Source organism: Gracilinanus agilis, chromosome 2, assembly GCF_016433145.1.
Source record: "Gracilinanus agilis isolate LMUSP501 chromosome 2, AgileGrace, whole genome shotgun sequence".
Lineage (NCBI taxonomy): Eukaryota > Metazoa > Chordata > Mammalia > Didelphimorphia > Didelphidae > Gracilinanus > Gracilinanus agilis.
The window spans coordinates 605,122,807-605,142,822 of NC_058131.1; the positions used below are offsets into that span (position 1 = coordinate 605,122,807).

The window sequence follows — 20,016 nt, forward strand, 5'->3', positions numbered from 1 at the left end:
CACCATGCTGCCTATCTTATCAGATTTGCTAACTGGTGAGCAAAAGGAGGAACTGTTATTGGGGGGCAGAAAAACATGCTGGATCATCAGTAAAGAGAGATGTGTCATCAATGAAAAAAGAAAAAAGAAATAACTCAAAATTAATCTGGGGACTTAGTGGAATACCAATCTAAGTCCCAATGGAGTACGTCATAGAACCAGATGAAACACTGAACAAAATCATGGAAGAATGAAATATTTGTTTAAAAAATCAAGAGAAATTGTGAAAAAAAAACAGGAAAAGAAACTGCATTTTTAGATCTCAAATTATTCCACAGTATTGTAATTATTGAAATGTACTAGAATTTTAAAAAGGGAATAATAGGTAAATGTAATAGATTGAATAGTTGAATTATAAACAATATAGTATTCAAGAAACACAATCACAAAATACTGTGGAAAATACTCATAATCCTTTTTTTTGTAATAAGCTGAAAAAAGTTGATGGCCATTCGACCAAAATAGGGAAAATGCTGGTTTCTTCTCATATTATTTCTTACAATAAAATTCATATGATTCAATGTTATAAACATTTTAAATCATGAAAAAAACTAGAGACTAATGAAATGTTATGTTTTTTATAACTTGAAGGGAAGATATAAATTTCTGACAAGCTATGACTCAGAGGAAATTACCTCTTTATATAATTTAATCTGTTTTAGTTATAAATGAATTAAATTCTGTGAAAAAATTTTAAATTTACAACAAAACAATGCATATGAAATTAATAAGAAAGAAATCTAGGGGAAATTAGGCATTGAATGTTTCTGAAAAACATGTGATATTTAAAATCTATTGATACGAACTTATAAGAAAGGCTAAGGGACATTCTCCAATATATTAGTGGCTAGTAGTTCTCAAAAGAAGAAGCACAAACTTTCAACAGCCATAAAAATATTCAAAATCTCTAATAAAAGAACTTCTAATGAAAACAACTCTAAGATTTTGTCACACTCATCAAAATATGACATGAATGATGAAATATGATAAAATGCAATGTTGGCAAAGCTGTGGTAAAGTAGGCATTCTGGTGGAGCTGTGAATTGGGTCAACCTTTTTAGTATCCCATGTAGAATCCTAGACTGTTGAGGCAGGAAGGAACCTTAAAGGGTACCTAAACTAATACTTTCATTTTACAGATAGGAAAGATGAAACTCAGAATGATAAATCAGTTTACGTAGGACCCGAACTCAGGTCTCCTCACTCTCTCTTTTCATTGTTCTTTCTATAGTAGGATGGCACCTATGTAGTGACAGAGCCAAAACTAGAAGTCTCCTGCCTCCTGGTCTAGTGTTCTTTCTCCACATCTTCTTCCTTTACATAGGACATTTTTTGCTTTATAAATCTTTCCAGGCATAAGCTATTTAATATGTTAAATGCATCCATGCTAATTGGAAAGATCTAATGGTCTTCTAGAAATAATATTCCTACCTTTGTTACACGAGCTGATATTGTATTTTAGTCTTTACCTTCTGTCTTAGCATTGATACTAAGTTTTAATTAACTACAAGGCAGAAGAGTGGTAAGGGCTAGGCAACTGGGGTTAAGTGACTTGCCCAGGATCATACCTCTAATAAGTGTCTGTGCATGAGTTGTTAATGGCCCTAATGATTGGAATTTCAAACTAGATTAGTGGAAGGTGATTCTATGCCATATTGGTAAGGAAAGTATTTGGCAATAGGCAGAACCTTTAAGCGTGTCCTTCAAATCATATTAGGGGTATGTCTCTGCTCATACTATTCAGTTTGGATTTCATATAGATATATATCAGTTTACAGATGACCAAAACTATGTTACAATATTAGTATGTCTTCAAATAAGACAATTGTAAATTCTTATCCTCAAGATTCTTTCTACTTTTTTTGTTGAATGATCTCTGTGTGCTTTTAGTTTTTCATATGTGAAAGATATTCAGCTCGGAGAGTAGAGTTGACTAAGATCCATTATCTCTGAATCTTGGGTTCAAATCCTTTCAGGAGTGTTTAATTTAGTGAGTCCACATAATGTGGTGGAAAGACCACCAGGCTGGGAACCAAAACTGGATTCTCATTCTGCCTCTGCCACTAACTAGCCATGCAGCTTGGAATAGAACACTTCAATCGTGTGTAAAATGAGAGGTGCCGCCTAGATGATTTCAGTTCAATTCGATAAACATTTAATGTGCCACACATTGTGCTGAGGTCCATATTAGCATGAGCATTGCATGAGTCTATCCTCTCAACTGGAACTGTTAAAAAATTTGGAATGGGCTCCCTCAGGCAGTAACAAATTCTTTCTGTCCTTTGAAAACGTCAAAGGAAGACTGAATGGCCTCTTTTTTTTAAGCCTTTATTTTCTGTCTTAGTAACAACTCTTAAGACAGAACTGAAATGCCTGGACAAATGGGGTTAAGTGACTTGTCCAGGGTCACACTGTTAGGAAGTGTCTGAGGCCAGGTTTGAAGGACTAGATTTTTGAGGAAGTTGTTTATGGAAATGGTACTCAGGTATAGGTTGAACTTGATCTGTGAGGTTCCTTCCAACTCTGTACTTGAATAGTTCTAGGAAAATAGCTGCATCTCATTGTTCCTGGGACAGGAATAATTATCATTCTTTAGTAATAAGCCTCCTGAGACTCAAGTGAACAAAATGCACAAAAACATTAAGCATGCCTTCAAACAAAAAATGTCTTCGTGAGCTTTTTTCCCCTCTCAAGAATGCCCTTCAACCTTGTTCTCAGAAGAATTATTTTGGTCATGAGTTTTCTCTGCTTTGGAAAACACACATGCACAGGCGCACACACACACACACACACACACACACTCACACTCACACTCACACACATACTCTCACATTCACACTCCACCAAGCCCACCATGTATGATAGAATCATTCCTCCCACCCTGCTGTCCCACTTCTTGTTGGAGATGGATCACAGCTTCCCAGTGCCTTTGGCCCTGGACGTGCTGGAAAATTTTCCAGTGGACACATCTGGCATACTGGCAGTCTCCTTGGGGACTTATGTTGGTGGTCAGTAATTTCCCCTCCGGTTGTCCTAGAGTTAATCTGCTGGGTAAGCTGGTGGGCCGGCCTTGGGCCAGGGAGAAACGATTTTTCCCTCTCCTAACAGGGTTTCTTTGTTTATAGCATAAGTCTTGAACTTTTGTCAAGGGGAATAATTTTGAGATTGTCATTGAGATACACAGGCCAGATAGGGAGCATGGTGGGCTGTAGAAGAGTACAGTGTTTCTCTTAAGATCCAAGCTGAAGTCTTCCATACAAAGAGCTGATTACCATTTATTGTTTATTTCCTATTTCCTCCTTAAAAATATTCTCATAACCTCAGCTCTAGAGAACTGGTGATGAAACACATTTTCCTTCTCTTAGAAGAGAGGAGGATTTCTATAGATGTGGCCTACAGTCAACATAGCATATACTATATTGATTGGTTTTGCTTACCTGTTTTTCATTGTTATGAGGAAGGGTTCAAGAATAGGGGTGTTTAAGGGAAATTGCAGTGATGCAAAACAAATTCCTTATTTTAAAAATCTCTATGTAAGGGTTCTGGGACCATGTAAATTCCGTGGAGAGGCTTCTGATTTGTTCTCCTCAAGTAAATATTGAATAGTCAAAGAGGCAGCCATCAGGGAAGTCTTTGCTCTGGCTTCTTCCCTCCTCCTGCCAACAGTTGCCCTCTGGACCATGAGGTGCACCTTTTAGAAAGGACCTGCTTTTTGAGTGAGGAAGTTAGTTTGGAAACCAAACTTTGATCTAGGATCACTAGTCAGGTTAAAAGGAGTGTTTGAAATATTGTTTCCCCAGGGAAGTAGGGCGTGGGCTTCTCTCTCTCCACAGTTAGCAATGACCTTTCTTCTATTTCCAAAGTTACTTGGGCATTCACTAATAATCTTCACTGGTTTCCAAGGTATGCTCGAGGTAAAAAAAATGTGGAGTCTCTTTCTCATTGGATCCAACTGAAAAGCATTGCTTCTCTGAGCACTGCAGAGAACCCAGGGGAGCTTTCATTCTCAGTGCTTCCCTTGGACTGGCATTTTCTGACTTTTCAAAAGGCTCCCACCTTAATTTTTGAACTTTACAGATCTTTACAATGTAGCTGGGAGAAGATTTGATGAGTACTTTTTATATGTGAGAAAATGGAAGCTCACAAGACTTCGATGACTTGCCCAAGGTCACACAATGAGAGCCAAGAGTAGAAACCCCACAGCATTTTTTACTTTGTTTTTGAATTATAGGATTGTTTTGGAAACACCCGAACCAATCCAAACTGCCAGTCGACATACAGAACTTCAGCAGAAGCTAAAATACAGTGGAGTTTTTAGGAGATGTATAAGATAAAAGGCAAAAGTTCTGTACTTTCATTAGGGTGATGTTCATGAGTGGTATGCATGCCCCTGGTATTCCAGTGTCTAGTCAAGAGTACCAATTTATCCTTTGTATTCAGAACTAGATTGGGATTCATGAGGAAAGAAAATAAAGTAGGGGGAAAATGAAACTAAAATGGTAGTAAAAGTTTAGCTCTGAAGAAGTACAATTGCCAAGTGTTTTTTCCAAAGAAGAGGAGAGGAAAGTGAATGATCCAAGGAAAGTCTTGAGGGCTGTGTCACAGAATTATAGATTTACAACTGGAAGAGACCTCTATGGAGTTATATGTTCTACCATCTACATTTTAAAGATGAGGAAATAAAACCTTGGAGAACTCAGTTATTTTTCTTGAGGTCACACAGTTGGCATGGGGCAAGATCTGAATCCAGGTCCCTTTTCTCTAAATCCAGAAGTTTTCCCACAATACCATTCAGTCTTATTTGGGAGCATTAATTCAAATCCTCCTAAGATAAGAAGATGATCAGTTTTCATTATTATTTTCCAGGCATCCTTGGAGCTTCCTGACTGTGAAAGGAGATCCTTCATCTTCTGTTGAAGACCATGTAGAATATCATGGTAAGTCATGAGACTGGACCAAGGAGTTATATAGTCTTGCTATCAACACTTAATTGTCACTTCTTATATCTATAAAAATAGAAGTTTCACCTTAATTGTTATTATCTCCTAAACACTGGCTAAAAGATTTTGTAGGAATTGAGATAGTGCGTAAGAAAAACAATTGGGGATATTTTAAAATTTATATTGCATTACTATTACTTTAGATCAGACTATAGAATATGAACCCCTTGAGGACAGGAACAGTTTCATTATTATCTCTGTTGGAAGCTGGGTAAAATAGTGGATAAAATACTGGTCTTAAAGTCAAGATGACCTGAGTTTAAAATCTGAGGCAAACATTTTTTAACAGAGGTCATTATTTGCCTGATCCAGGAGCTACATGGAAACCTAAATAAGGTGGGAATTTCAGGCACCATGAGCTGATCTAATATTTTTGAACAGTATAGCCTTTGGGCACCCCTCAAATCACATGATATAGTCGAGTATCTTCTTGGCCTAATAAATGGTCACCCTATAGCTTTGATCTATTAATGTACAATCCAAAAATACTGGCTTCCCAAGGTCAGTAGGTTTAGAAGAACAGTTTCATCATTTTCCTTCCTTGTAAGTCAAGAAGTTAACCTTTCTCAAGATAAAATATACTTGCCTGATATTTAGAGACTCCTTGAAAACAGCTTCTTATCTTATTAATCTTTATATTCCTTCAGTGTCTAGAATTCATTAAAAATGTTTCTTAAGGACAGATACCTGCTTTCTCTAAATGCTTAGGCAAATAACAAGTTTAGATAAGACACTTACATGTCTGGTAGCAGAAATTAGGCACAAATACAGATAACTCTAACACATGGATATATTGGAGAGGTAAAAAAAACAATGTTATGGGAAAAAAAAGTCATTCCTGATGGAGGTAAGAGAAGGCTTGACAGAAGAGACATTTAAAAGGATGAAAAGAATTTCAATAGATAAAGAAGGGCAGAGAACATTTATAAGGAACAGTGTAAGCAAACGAAAGACGAAGAGCATATGTACCGCCCCATTTGGCCAGAACATAGAATAGATGAAAGAAAATACTGTGAGACAATGCTAGAAAGTTAGAGGAGTGCTAGATTTTGGAAGATAGGATGCAAGGTCAAAAAGTATGTTTTCCCTGTAGGCAATAGGGAGTCATTGAAGGATTTTGAGCAGCAGAGAAAAATAATCCTATCTATGCATAAGGATTAGTCTGGCTAATAAAAGTAGAATGTAGAGATGATGAGAGTATAGCACATGTGGTGCTCGATAAATGTTTATCAAATTAATGAGACTTAATTAATGACTCTGCTCAAATGACTGAGGATCTTTTTTTGTATCAGATTTTCTCATCACTCTTTTTTTTAAACATTTATTAATAATCATTTTTAACATGGTTACATGATTCATGCTCCTCCTTTCCCCTTCGCCCCCTGCACTCCCCCCACCCATGGCCAATGCACATTTCCACTAGTTTTGTCATGTGTCCTTGATCAAGACCTATTTCCAAATTGTTGGTAGTTGCATTGTTGTGGTAGTTTCGAGTCCACACCCTCAATCATGTCCACCCCAACCCATGCGTTCAAGCAGTTGTTTTTCTTATATGTTTCCTCTCCTGCAGTCCCTTCTCTGAATGTGGGTAGCATCTTTACCATAAATCCCTCAGAACTGTCCTGGGTCATTGCATTGCTGCTGGTACAGAGGTCCATTACATTCAATTTTACCACAGTATATCAGTCTCTGTGTACAATGTTCTTCTGGCTCTGCTCCTTTCGCTCTGCATCTGTTCCCAGAGGTTCTCATCACTCTTAAGGTCATATTCTATCGAATTTGAAAAACCTCAAGGTTTTCCTATCTCATTCTTTTAACAGGTCATCGAGGCTCAGCTGCAGCCAGAGTTTTTAAATTATTCCGAACTGAAAATGGGGAACATTTCAATGTTTCTTCTTCTAGTGAGTGGGTTCAAGGTAAGAAACCTATGTATTTAAGTACTCAGGAAATCCCAGAGGCACAATCCAACCACAGAACAAGTTGTTTTTGCTGTAGCCATATTTTTCCATTAGATGAAAGACCACAGATTGAGCTTTCTAGTCATTACAAATTGAAAAAGAAGTCTTTTTTCACCAACAGAATCATTTCTACCAAGATCATACTTAGTCCAAAGCACAAGTCAATGTTTCCTTCCCTTGCAAAGAATTAAATCTTCTCTGTTACAATACACAGGAAGTTCTTCCCTTGGGACCTTTGTTGGAACAATCAAAACTCCAACTAATAATTCAATTGAAAATTATTTTAATTTACAAGCATTTTTCTGTAGAAGTTTGGGAAATGGGCCAACTAACCAACTCTTGAAGCTGCCATGCCAAACACTCAGCCTATCAGCCAAGGGGGACAACCCCAAATGAAAACCCAACAGGAAGCATTTAATAAAGCAGCTGTTATGTGTTTTGGCCTAAAACGGTGCTAAAAATATTTATTTGTGCAATGATCAGGTCTGACTTTCACGAAGGACCTTTGCTGCCCAATCTCATTCATTTTCTTGCTTCCAGATGTGGAGTGGACAGAGTGGTTTGACAAACGTCAAGTGACTCCATCGAAAGGTGGAGAGAAAATTTCAGACCTGAGGGCAGCTCATCCTGGAAAAATTTGTATTCGTCCTATTGACATCCAGGTATGATGATGATCTGAACAATATTCTGTCCTTCCCATAAGAAGAAAATACTATTGTCAGTAGGTCATGGGCTCTGGGTGCTTCCAGCAATGCTGAGAATTAATGTGATGTGGTGAAAGGAACCATAAAATCTCATGTATACAAATGTGTGTACACATAGAGAGAGAGAGAGAGAAATATGGGCTGGCCCTAGGATTTCATTGATATGTATACATATAATATAAAATATAATATATTTATTAATATATGCATACACATAGTATTAATATAATATATGTGCATATTATACATGTGATATATGTGTATATGTTTATATATTTGTATGTGTGTGTGTGTGTAAATTTCCTTTACCAATGCACCTTAGTCCCTGTTCTGTAACTTAAAATCCTAGAGAATTGCCTAAGAGACTGAGAATTTAAGTGACTTGCCCAGAGTCACTTTTGTATAAATCATAAATACTTGAAACCTAGGTCTTCCTGGCTTTAAGGTCAACTCTCTGTCCAGTATGCCAAACTGTCTGTCTGTTTCTCTCTCTCTCTCTCTCTCTCTCTCTCTCTCTCTCTCTCTCTCTCTCTCACACACACACAAACAAAACATGTCATACATATACATACATGTTATATACATGTATATGCCACACCTACATATACATAATAGAATCCTGGCTTTCAAGGACATGATAGATGATCAGATGATTTCGGAATGGGTTTGTGGAATAAGAGAAAGAGCCTGCTAGTCTTTGAGTCAGAAGACCTACGTTTGAATCCTACTTCAAACATTTACTAACTCCAACCAAGAGCACCTCATTTAATCTCTCAGAGTCTGAGCATATTCATTTGTAAAATAAAGTAATTAAGCCTATTCTACTTATTTTACAAGGTTGTAGTACAGAAAGTACTGAAAGCAATTATATATATGTATATATATATATAATATATTAATTATTATTGTCGTTGTTTTGGGGGAGAAGTGAGCTAGATAGGAATAGGGCTAAACATTCAAAGAGAGATTATTTTGCTGAAATCAGGGGACAAGTATGCTGGGAGGTAGGTTAGACAGGCATGTTGGCTGTAGGTTTATGTTGGGAAGTGGGTTGGACAGGCATGTCAGTGGTAGGTGTATGGTGGTGAGAGCTGTATAACACTCACTGTATAGTGCTGTGTATTTAAATTTTGACCCCAGAAGAAAATGTCCCTTTGTTGTTGTTCAGTAGTTTCAGTCATGTCCGACTCTTCATGATCCCAATTGGGGTTTCCTTAGCAGAGAAATTGGAGTAGTTGGCCATTTCTTTCTCCAGCTCATTTTACAGAGGAGGAAAAGTGAGGTAAACAGGGATAAATGACTTGCCCAGGGTCACACAGATAGTAAGTGTCTGAGACCAGACTTGAACTCAGGAAGATGAGTTTTCTTGACTCCAGGCTCAGCACTCTATCCACTGTACCACCCTTCAATAGATGCAAAATGAATTACTCTCCAATATAAAAAAAAATCACCTTGCCTCACAGCTTTTCATGACTTTCCCAGAAGTGTGGGATTTGTATGGGGCAGTAGTGATGACTGGCATGTCCTCAAGATTTCCCATTATGCTCTTTTAAAAAGAAAATCCTTATCTTCTGTCTTAGAATTGATAGAAGTATCAGTTCCAAGGCAGAAGAGTAGTAAATGTTAGACAGTTGGGTTAAAGTGATTTGCCCAGGGTCACATAGCTAGACAGTGTCTGAAATCTGATTTGAATCCAAATCTCCTGGCTCTAAGCCTGGCTCTCTATCCACTGAGCCACCTAGCTATTTCTTCCCTTTATTCTTTTTAATAGGCTTTCAGAATTTGAATTTCATTTGACCTCTGGTAAATGTGGCTTTTCTTTTAAGGGAAAAAAGAAAAAAAAGCAGACATTTATTAAGTTCAAAAAACCTTTTTTCCATAAGTACGATCTTATTTTAGATCTAGGTTTGTTACACTTCTCCTCGTTAACCATAGCTCCCCTTTCCCCTACCCCCCCAGCCTCTTTGAATCTTTTATGATTTAAAAGACTGCAATAGCTAGGAGCCCCTACTTCAAAATCACGTCTAAGATGATCATGGGACCCAAATCAAACATATCTCTCCTTTGGATCCCGATGACTTTGTGCAGCCCGAGGCATGTCCTTCCATCATCAAGCGCCTTCTTCTTTCAGTTCTGTACAGGAGAGATATACTATAGTGACTCCCTTCCCAGGAATATTAGCAAGAATAACAAGAACAAGTAGTCTTAAATAGCTTTGGTCCCAGAGACCATTTGATGTATTTGTCTCTTTAATGTTCATAATCTTCCTTTTTTCAAGGAGAAAAAAAAAAGTTTTAAGCACTGTAATTTTTATTCTTATTTTAGGCCACTACAGTGGATGGAATTAACTTAACCACTGAGGTCGTCTACAAAAGTGGCCAGGATTATAGGTTTGTGTGCTACAATAAGAACAAAGCCTGCCAGAATTACCGAGTGCGGTTCCTATGTGGTAAATCTGGTGAGTGTTCTGTTTTGGAAGGAAAAAGTCAATGATAGCCCTGTTTCCTAAGCTGGCAGCTCGCAGAGAGCTGGGGTCAGCGACGTCCAGCTCCTTCCCGCGTCGGACCCCCCTCTCGAGTCCCCTTTCTGTGGCACAGCCTTTGTGACAGCAGTCGTTGTTTGAGACATCACAGGACAGCCGAGAGAGCTGGCAGAGGCTTTGGGAACTCCACCCCATCCACACAAGCCTTTCAGGAAGGGGAAGGGCCAGGCGTCAAGAAAACCAGGCGTCTGATGTGCAGCAATGACCCTGGCCATCCTCTCTTTGTAGCTTTCTTTTCAAACAGGGCTGCTCCCAAAGGTGATCATTAGAAGCAAATTTTAAATGGTTGGTTTGTTAAAAGAGGTCCTCACCATCCTCCAAAAAGCAGTGATTAAGCAAAACATCTCCTTTTGGGGGAAGACATTTATTGCTACTGTAAATAACAGTTCAGGGCAACTGTATTTTTTTTTTTGTAAGTCATGGAGCTAAGTGGGTGTGGTGAAATAACCCCACTGAAAGCCACATTTCACTTGAGTTTAAGAAGGGAGTGGAAAATTCCCTTGCCAGTAACTAATGAATGGATCCTTCTTGGTTGGGTTTTTGTTGACTTCACAAAGCCTACACTAAGACCACAATGAGGTGAGCGAGATAATTTTGTTTTGGACCCGTAAACCTGTCATTGGATGGATGAGGGGGCTGCGGAGGTAGGGGGGCGCCCTTAGAGAGGTGACAGAGGGTCGCCCAAGAATGAAGGACTTGACGTTTCAGTTTATTCTTTTTGGTATTACAGTGAGGCCCAAACTCACCGTCACCATCGACACCAACGTGAACAGCACAATTCTGAGGCTAACCGATAACGCTCAGTCCTGGAAAGCTGGAGACACCCTGGTCATTGCTAGCACAGACTACTCCATGTATCAGGCGGAGGAATTCCAGATATTGCCCTGCAAAACCTGCACTGCCTATGAGGTCAAAGTGGCAGGTAAGCCTCTCCCTGGCCCTCTCTGGGACTGGCTGAAATGAAGCGTGGAAGACCTCAAGTGGACGAAACACGACCCCCAAAAGGGTGTTGTTGTTTTAGAGGTTTCCATCTTTTTTCCTTTGCTTTTCCTTCCTATCCCTCAGCTTGAGTGAGCTGGAATTTATGTTGTGTGATGCTCAATTCGAATAGCTTTGGCCTCATTTCAAAATGGTAGCCTCACAGAATGTAGAAGGAAAACCGACCTTCTTCAAGGTTATTTCATCCATGTTTTGGGCGAAGAGACCAAAGGCTCTTTTCTGTGAATCACGGCAGATTCCCTGCTTCACCCTTGTAAGGCTCGCGTGCCCCATTTAGAATCCAGAGACTGGTTTTGTTTTTTTCTTTGGATTGTAGTGACGGGCCCACATAGTAAGAGCTTAGTTCCTGCTTGTTGGCTGTTTGATTTGTTTGATTGATCAGTTGATTGAAGACGGGGCAGGACGCTAATAAAGTGTGAAAGTTTGGTTTGGCAAAACTACACAGAGATGCTGGCTGGAGACACGTCGTAGCTCTGTGAGCCTGAGCAAGTCACTTAGCCCCAGCTGTCTCAGGACCGATACACACAGAAGGGGAGGATTTAAAAAAATACTCCATAGAGAGGCATAATGATGAAAAATTTGGGTCTCTCCATGATGAGAAGACTCTCTGTCCTTTGTAACTCTCCTTGTACTCTGAGAGTATTGCACAATATCCTTCTGAATAACAAACAGGTTCAGTGGATAGAGAGGCAAATCTGGAGTCAGGAGGTCCTGGGTTCAAAACTGGCCTCAGACCCCTCCTAATTTTGTGACTCTGGGTAAGTCACTTCACCCCATTGCCTAGCCCTCACCACTCTAATGCCTTGGAACCAATACACAGTATTGATTCTAAAACAGAAGGTCAGAAGGTTTCTAAACCAATACACAGTATTGATTCTAAAACAGAAGGTTTTAAAAAATAATAATATACAGATATGGTCATTGATAGCTGTCTTTGAGGACTGGGAAAAGGACCCTGAGTAGCAGGGTTAGAGTTAGCAAAGAGCTTTCTTATATTATCTTATTTGATCTTTGACAATAACCCTGTGAGAGAGGTGGTATTATTATCCTTATTTAACAGATGAAACTGAGAGAGGATAGTTGATTTACCAGGGTCACAGAGCTAGTAAATATCTGAGGCAAGATTCGAACTTGAGTCTTCCTGATTCCAAGTCTGGTGCTCTCTCCACTACACCACCTCTCAGGATTGCAAAAGCAGAATTCGGTTCTGAAAAAGAGGCAATTGTTTCCACCCGTGCCTATTTCATAAATAGAGAGTATCTTTGGCCCTGGGATTATGTGTTTCACTGTCAATATAGGATATGAGTTCACAGTCAGACTCCCACTGTGTCAGCGTTTTCAGTGGCTGAGAAAAGGGATCATAAATACATTAACGAGGAAGCTCTAAAAATATATTGCTTCCTACTTAATGTTCTTACTACATAGTGTACTTAGATCAAGAAAGTATAATATAAGTATATTTCATCATAAGGTTAGTTTACTCTTTTTAAAAAGCACCCATTTTTTTACTTTGCTTAATAAGTCCAATGAATGGCTGTACATTGAAAACCTTGGATCCCCACAAACTATTTGGAAAAAATATCCCTATGTTTAGTTTCATAGCCAAATAAATACCTCTCAAATAAAGTGGGGCCTCTTCCTTTCTACATCTCTACTAAAATGCAAGGCCTCCTTGGGGACAGTATTTGCTGACACATAGAACTTCCTACCAAAAAAATATGGAAGCCACCCACTTCAACTGGAAAAAAAAAATACAGGATAAAAGGAGGGTGGTTGTGAGAATAAAACTCAAGCACTTAAAAAGACATGTCACAAAAACAATAACTGGCCACATCATCCTCAGCTCTCACCCTTCCCCGGGCGTTAATGTTTTCTTTCCAGATTATAGAAGCATGAAATGGATTAGCTATGTTTGATGTTTTGTTTGGTTTTGTAGTTGGAATCCATTTATCTGTACAGTATAAAAAAGGGAGGAGAAGAGGAAGGAAAAAGGGGCTATGGTGTTAGAGTTAGTTAAACAGGATGGGATTCAATGAAATCTATTTCTTATAACCTCAATGGGGCAGTAGCCTTTAAGTTTCATGTGAAGGTACCAGGAGAACTGACATGCTCTATCAAGAGTCACTGATGGTAAATCTCTGTGTAGATACCTTAATGCAATGTTAAAGAGAGAACAATGAATGAGCTGGAGTCATTCTCTGGGCTATCAAATCTTTTAATAGATTTTAGTGACTAATAGGCATCAGGTAAATGGTTTCTTCAAATCTTCTCAGAAACAAAAAATGTAATGACTGTGTGGGAGTTTTAGAAAATCACCCAAAGCTTCTATGTCTCAATAATAATCATTCACTTTTATGGTTACAAAATGCTGCACAGACATCATCTCATTTCGTCTTCTTGACAACCCAGTGAGCTTCATTGGTAGTACAAAAATGAGTATCCTAGTTTTATAGCTAAAAATTCTGAGGCTCAAAGAAATGCTTATGGCCATCTAAATTCATGTCTTTTCACTCAGTTCTGGTCTTTTTCTGTCTTTGTCTGTCTGTCTGTCTGTCTGTCTGTCTATCTCTCACACGCACACACCTTTTATAACTTAGAAAATGATGTCCATCTCTTTTCAACTTCCTAGGCTCATAAGACAAGTAGAGTAAAACTACAATAAATTTCCAGTTATCTACTGGCCATATTTAGAAGAATGTTTGATAAATAATTTGGATTCTAGGTGCAGGATTTTAGAACAATTACCAAAATGTTTGGGGAAAATTCCTAGATGGTGAATGAGACTTAACACTTTTTTTGTCCCTACAGTGGGATCTCACTGGGAACTAGAATATCTGGGGAAGAAAATCGACAAGAAAGTTATAGAAATGGCAATTTCTCAAAATGCAGTCAATTATTCTGGCCATGCCCTTTTATTCCATCATGGTAATTCTATCCAGCATCACACATAATCACACTTCTATTGCCCTCCTCAAGAGACCATTTAATTCTCTGATAACATTGGTGATCATTTTTTAAAATCCCATTATTCTGAGTGCTGTAATTCCCTCTTGAACTGCCTCTTTCTCTGAGACTAAGTGCTGTAAACTGTTCCCATGCCTGTCCCTTCGGTTATCGCTTAAGAGCAGCATGTGTTGATGTAGCTGTTTTGGCTGGGTTCTTTAATCCTGGCTCTCCTTGGAGCTCCTGCTTTCCTCCTGTGTCACCTCCAACTTAAGAATCTCTTGTGATGACTGTGTTGAAAAGGACATTCAACACCATACTCTATGGGAGGTGCTCATTATGCACTTGAGTTTAGAACAGTATTACTTTTCCCTTTTCCTTGGATTTAATAGTTTCCTAGCTTACTTCCAATTGGTAAGGAAGCCGTTTTCTAAATTTTGAAAACTGTATAAATGTGAGTTCCCCTTTCAGATGGCCTTCACCAGTTCTGTGTATATTCTAAATACCTACTTATTTATATGTTGTCTTCCCTGTTAAAATGTATACTTCTTTTAAAACAATTTTTTAAACCCTTACCTTCCATCTCAGAATCAATATTGTGTATTAGTTCCAAGGCAGGAGAGTGGTAAGGTTTAGGCAATGGGTGTTAAGTGACTTGCCCACAGTCTCACAGTTAGGAAGTGTCTGAGGTCAAATTTGAATCTAGGACCTCCCATCGCTAGGTCTGGCTCTCAATCCACTGAGTCACTCAGGTGCCCCCAGAATAAATACTTATTGAGGAAAGAGACAGCTTTTATCTTTCTATCTCCATAGATTAGCACAGTGTTTGGCATATAGTAGGTTGACAGAGTATGATCATGGTGGTGGTGGTAATTATGATGATGATTAATTCCTTTGTTCTTATATTTCAATCCTTTTCCAGTTGACCTGTCTTATATCTAATCTATCTATTACCCACATCATTTTCTACTTTAGGATGGTAGCAATAGATCACCAATCAATCAATCAAGAATTTATTAGAGGCTTACTATATGCTTGGTACTATGCTGGGAGGTGGGGATACAAAGGCAAAAGCAAAACAGTCACAGTCTTCAAGAAGCTTACATTCTGTTTTACTAGCACCAATAAATTGATCCCTCTTTATTCTATTAGCCTCAAAACTACCCAGGCAAAACTATGATGTAAATGAAACTGTCCCTTCCATCTCCTTTCCTTCCTTCCTTTCCCCTTAAGCCATGGACACACTCTAGGGATATAACTTCCATGCCTGATGCCTTTCCTGGCCAAGTAGGCTCAATGGTCGGCAACCTTTTTGGCCGTGAGAGCCATAAACGCCTGCGGAAGGAGGAGGATGGAGGTGGAAGGCGCTGGAATATAGGGCGGGGGCTGAAGGGCCCCCTGGGGCACATCCTGGGGCTCTGCCCGGACTGGCTGGTCCGGAGATGGAGCCAGATATGGCTCGAGAGCCATACATTGCCGACCCTTGCTCTAACTCCTTGCCACCAAGCATAAAGCTCCAGGAGGATCTCAGATCTGGGGCTGCCATTCCTTATTAGTGGCTCAAGTTAGCCAGAGTTTGACACTCCCATGCTCTTATCCATGAAAGTATTATAACATTTCAAAACCAAAAGGAACCTCAAAGATCATATATCCTAACTTCTTTATTTTGTAAATAAGTAAATAGGCCCAGAAGTGCAAAGTGACTTTCAGTATGTTAGATTATTTAATTCAACTAGCTAGCATATATAAATAAGGGAGGACTAGAGGATGCTCTTCTGCTTCTAGGTAATATAAGTAAAGTTTAACATAAGTGGCCTTCTAGAAGCATAATTGCCTATACTATCTAATCTAGAATTATTTTTTTTCGATGAACAATGATATCATTTGTCTCTCTTCCCATTCCCACCCAAATAGAAAAAGAAAAACAAAATCCTTGTAACAAGAATGCATAACCAGGTAAAAATAATCCCCTTATTGGCCATGCACAAAAAAAAATCCAAATCCATTATTTCCTAGAGTCATGACTATATTGGTGGTAGTATTAGAACAGGTAGGAGGGAAGAAGACATTGTCACAGAGTAATGGCAGGGGAAGCTTTTTTTTTTTTTAAACAAGAGAGATCTTGTAGTCCATCTTAAATCATAGCATGTAAAATGATTACTTACTCTATGTTGCAGAGTAGCCTGTGCATGAATCACTCTGTGTTAAAATATTTAAAAGGTATCAAAACTCTACAAATAAAAATTATTATAACTCAATATTATTATCAGAATCTATAATATAATTAAAATCTAATCATTATCATTATTATTAGACCTTACGTACAATGAAGTAGCATCTATGATAACAAAGCAATAAAACTGATTTTCCCCATGTGGCTCACACATTTGCTTTGAAGGCAATTCACAGAGAAACTCCAAACATACTTTGAATAACTGTGGCATAACTGGGATCAAGGTAGAGCCTTTAAAGGGAGCAATACTTAAGTGGATATTTTGTTTCTGTCATATTCATTAAAGCAGTCACTTAACTAGTAGCCAAACCTATATCATTGGATCACTGATACAGAGCTGAAAGTGACCTCAGAGGTCATCTAGTCCAATCTTTGTTGAGATGAGAATCTGAGATGCAGAGCAGATGAATGCTCAAAGCCCCATGATGAACTGACAGAGTCAAGATTTGATCCCAAATCTTTTAACTCCAATTGGAGTATACTTTCCTCTGTAACATACATCTTTCCTTTCTTCTATATTCTCCCATTTGTTTCCCTATCATGCCTAGAAATGTGTGACCTGTTACAATGCACATGAATTTCAACCTGATTTAAGCTGCTATACATAAAACCGTAAGAATTTGATTCTTGCTCCTTACAGAGAAACTTCATAAGAACAAGACTACTTCCCCACCTCTGGGGAATAAAAAGACAATAGCTCAAATTCATTTATAGAATGCTAAAATTTATGAAGAGCTTTCTTCATAGCAACACTGTAAAGAAGAGAAGGAATATTTCAGGACCCGTTTTACAGATGAGTAAACTAAGGCTCAGGAAATTTCAATAATGGCTCAATTAATATGCAAAGCAGGACTCCGACCCATCTGAAAAAATGAGGATAACAATAGGAACTACCTTCCAGGGTTGTTCTGAGAATCAAATTAGCTATTTGTAAAGTTTTTAGCACAGTACCTGGCCCATAATAGATATTTAATAAATATATGTTTCCTTTCTTCCACTGTAGTACCTACCTGTCCTTGTACAATTCACTTTACCTCTGAGGGCCTCAACTTACTCATCTATAAAATGATAACAGTGTTGGGGCAGCTAGGTGGCTCAATGGATTGAGAAATAGGCCTCACTATGAGAGATTCAAATATAGCCTCAGTCACTTCCTAGTTGGCCAAATCACTTAACACCCTTCACCTAGCCCTTATTGTTCTTTTGCCTTGGAACCAACAGACAGTATTGATTCTAAGACAGAAGGGAAAGATTTTTTTTTAAAAGATGAGGATGAACCAGATGATCTCTCCCCATTCTAATGTCCTGTTTTGAATGAAAACTGACATGAAGTCTCTGGTTTGCTTAATCCAAATTCCATGGAGTAGAAAGCTTTGTAAATTTTGTTGGCTTTTCCCATGCTTGACATTATTATTATTATTATTATTATTATTTTCACATTCTTTTTATCAAAGAGCTAGGAAGTATCTGAGACCAGATTTGAAGCTTATTATTTTTAACAGGTGAGCAGCATGACCCTATTATTTTTCCTAGGAGCAATTCCCATAAACTTCCAAAGGGTTATGGTCTTGCTTCAAGGTCAGAAGGGAACAGGAGAAGCTTCGAGGCATGATTTTTTTTCTTCAGTGGGCCTGGGAAGAGCAGCGGAAAGAGAATAAACAGACCAATACTCTGATCAGTGGAAAGAAGAAAGGGAAAGGGTTGGTGGGGGTGGTCAGAAAAACATCCTCAAGGGGTTCATACTTTTAGGAGGCTGAATGATATTCCCATCAGACACTGTAGATATTAGCCCTCTTGCTCCTTTCTCCTCTGTTGTCAATACCCCGAGGGATAGAATGATAAAATGGTGAGTCTTGACTAAGGGGGAGAAGATCTGTTTAGACTCAGCTCTGTGGCATTCTCTCTGAAAGATTTTGAAAGTGATGTGCTGGAGCTAGCTTGAATTAATTCTTAAGAACCCATTCATTGCTAAATTTTCAGGGTGATCATTTATACCTTGGAAATCAATATACACTATGGATCCAGGCTTCATTTATTTATTTATTTATTCATGCAGCCATCCACTCACTTATTTATTCTCTTATTTATTTGTTTGTTTTTTGTTCGTTTAGTTGGTTATCTACCTAAGAAAATGATGGAGAACATGTTATGATGCAGATAAAACTTAAAAGTACATCATGGGTCCTTTTGTTGTTATAGTTTAATGTTCACAGCACACCCTTCCATTTGACCAAGTTACTTTCCTGGTTTACGTAACTATTATCCCTGGTCCTACTCATGAACTATAGGTGAGAGAACCCTTCTATTCTATAGTGGCAGACTAAACAGTCTATTATAGTTGTAGCATCACAGTTCATGAGGGGCCAGAAGCAAGAGATGGGTCTATTTTGAGAGCAGCTAGAAAGCAAACAGGAGATCCATCTAGGGTCCGAGAGAAACCTATAGGATCCAAAAAGCAAATAGAAAAGGTATTTTTGAGGTCTGGCAAGAGTTCATGTAGCTGGATATTTGAACAGGGTTGACCCTGATTGAAGAACTCATAAGCCATTTGACATATTCAGCATAGTGACCAAACTTCCCCTGGTATATGATGTAACCTCATCATACTTTTTTCTGAAAGGGCTTCAGCTGTGGACAGCTCCCAAGCAAACAACTAGCATTCCCTTCATAGGAGACTACTATTGTCTGCAATTGCAGACAGTTTGGACCTCAGTATCCTCTGTAAAATGAGAGAATCAGACTTGGAATTCTCTAAAATCTCCCAATTGGTGAATGTAGGTTTCTACTCCTCTCTATATCAATAAAATCTCCAAGGTGCCAGATCATTAGGTGAGGTCATGGGCTCTTTTTTCTTTTTAAACCTTTACCTTCCATCTTAGAACCAATACTCTGTGTTGGTTCCAAGGCAGAAGAATTATAAGGGCTAGGCAATGGGGGTTAAATGACTTGCCCAGGGTCACACAACTAGGAAGTGTCTCAGGCCACACTTGAACTCAGGACCTCCCCACCTCTAGACCTGGATATCAATCCAATGAATTTCCTAGCTGCTCCCTAAATGTGCTCTTGGTACTATCAACCAGTCAGCCCATGTCTCACCTGCCTCATTATACTTCCTACACCTGGGAAAATAGTATAAATAAATTGTCAATATCTAATTACAAACCATCCGCATCTAAAACTACTGGGATACTCAGCTGCAACTCCTCACATCACTCTGTGGTTTGCCCTGACAGTCTAACCAATGGAAAACCTGCCGGCACATTGGTTCAATAGTATGTTCTTAGTAATGACTTACGGCATCTGAAGTTCACCATAGTTCAGACTGGCTGTCTCAATAACAGAAAGCAGCCAGAAGGACAACGCTATTTTGCTGAGAAAGCTCTGGGAGAGGTTTTTGCTGGATAAGGTGCCAAGAAAATAAACATTCCACTGGAGTATTTGTTACCTAAGAAAAACAGCTTTAAGTTCATCGTGTCTGTGTTCAGGGCAAAACTTGGGTAACTGCAGGTCTGGAAATTGGGAGACTACACGGGGAAGATGCTCCAGTTCTGGAAAATTAAAATGATAGATGTTTCTCCATTTGACTGCAAGTTTCTTA

General features: G+C 38.7%; 1 protein-coding gene across 1 annotated transcript in view; it reads left to right on the plus strand.

Moving 5' to 3' along the window:
- LOC123236214 (cell migration inducing hyaluronidase 1) overlaps positions 1 to 20,016 on the plus strand; it is a 116,469-nt gene that overhangs the window by 23,819 nt on the left and 72,634 nt on the right. The window contains exons 6-10 of the mRNA XM_044662509.1: positions 4,906 to 4,976; positions 6,860 to 6,955; positions 7,538 to 7,659; positions 10,027 to 10,159; positions 10,974 to 11,165. Coding sequence (XP_044518444.1) covers positions 4,906 to 4,976; positions 6,860 to 6,955; positions 7,538 to 7,659; positions 10,027 to 10,159; positions 10,974 to 11,165 — 614 coding nt within the window. The remainder of the gene's footprint in view (positions 1 to 4,905; positions 4,977 to 6,859; positions 6,956 to 7,537; positions 7,660 to 10,026; positions 10,160 to 10,973; positions 11,166 to 20,016) is intronic.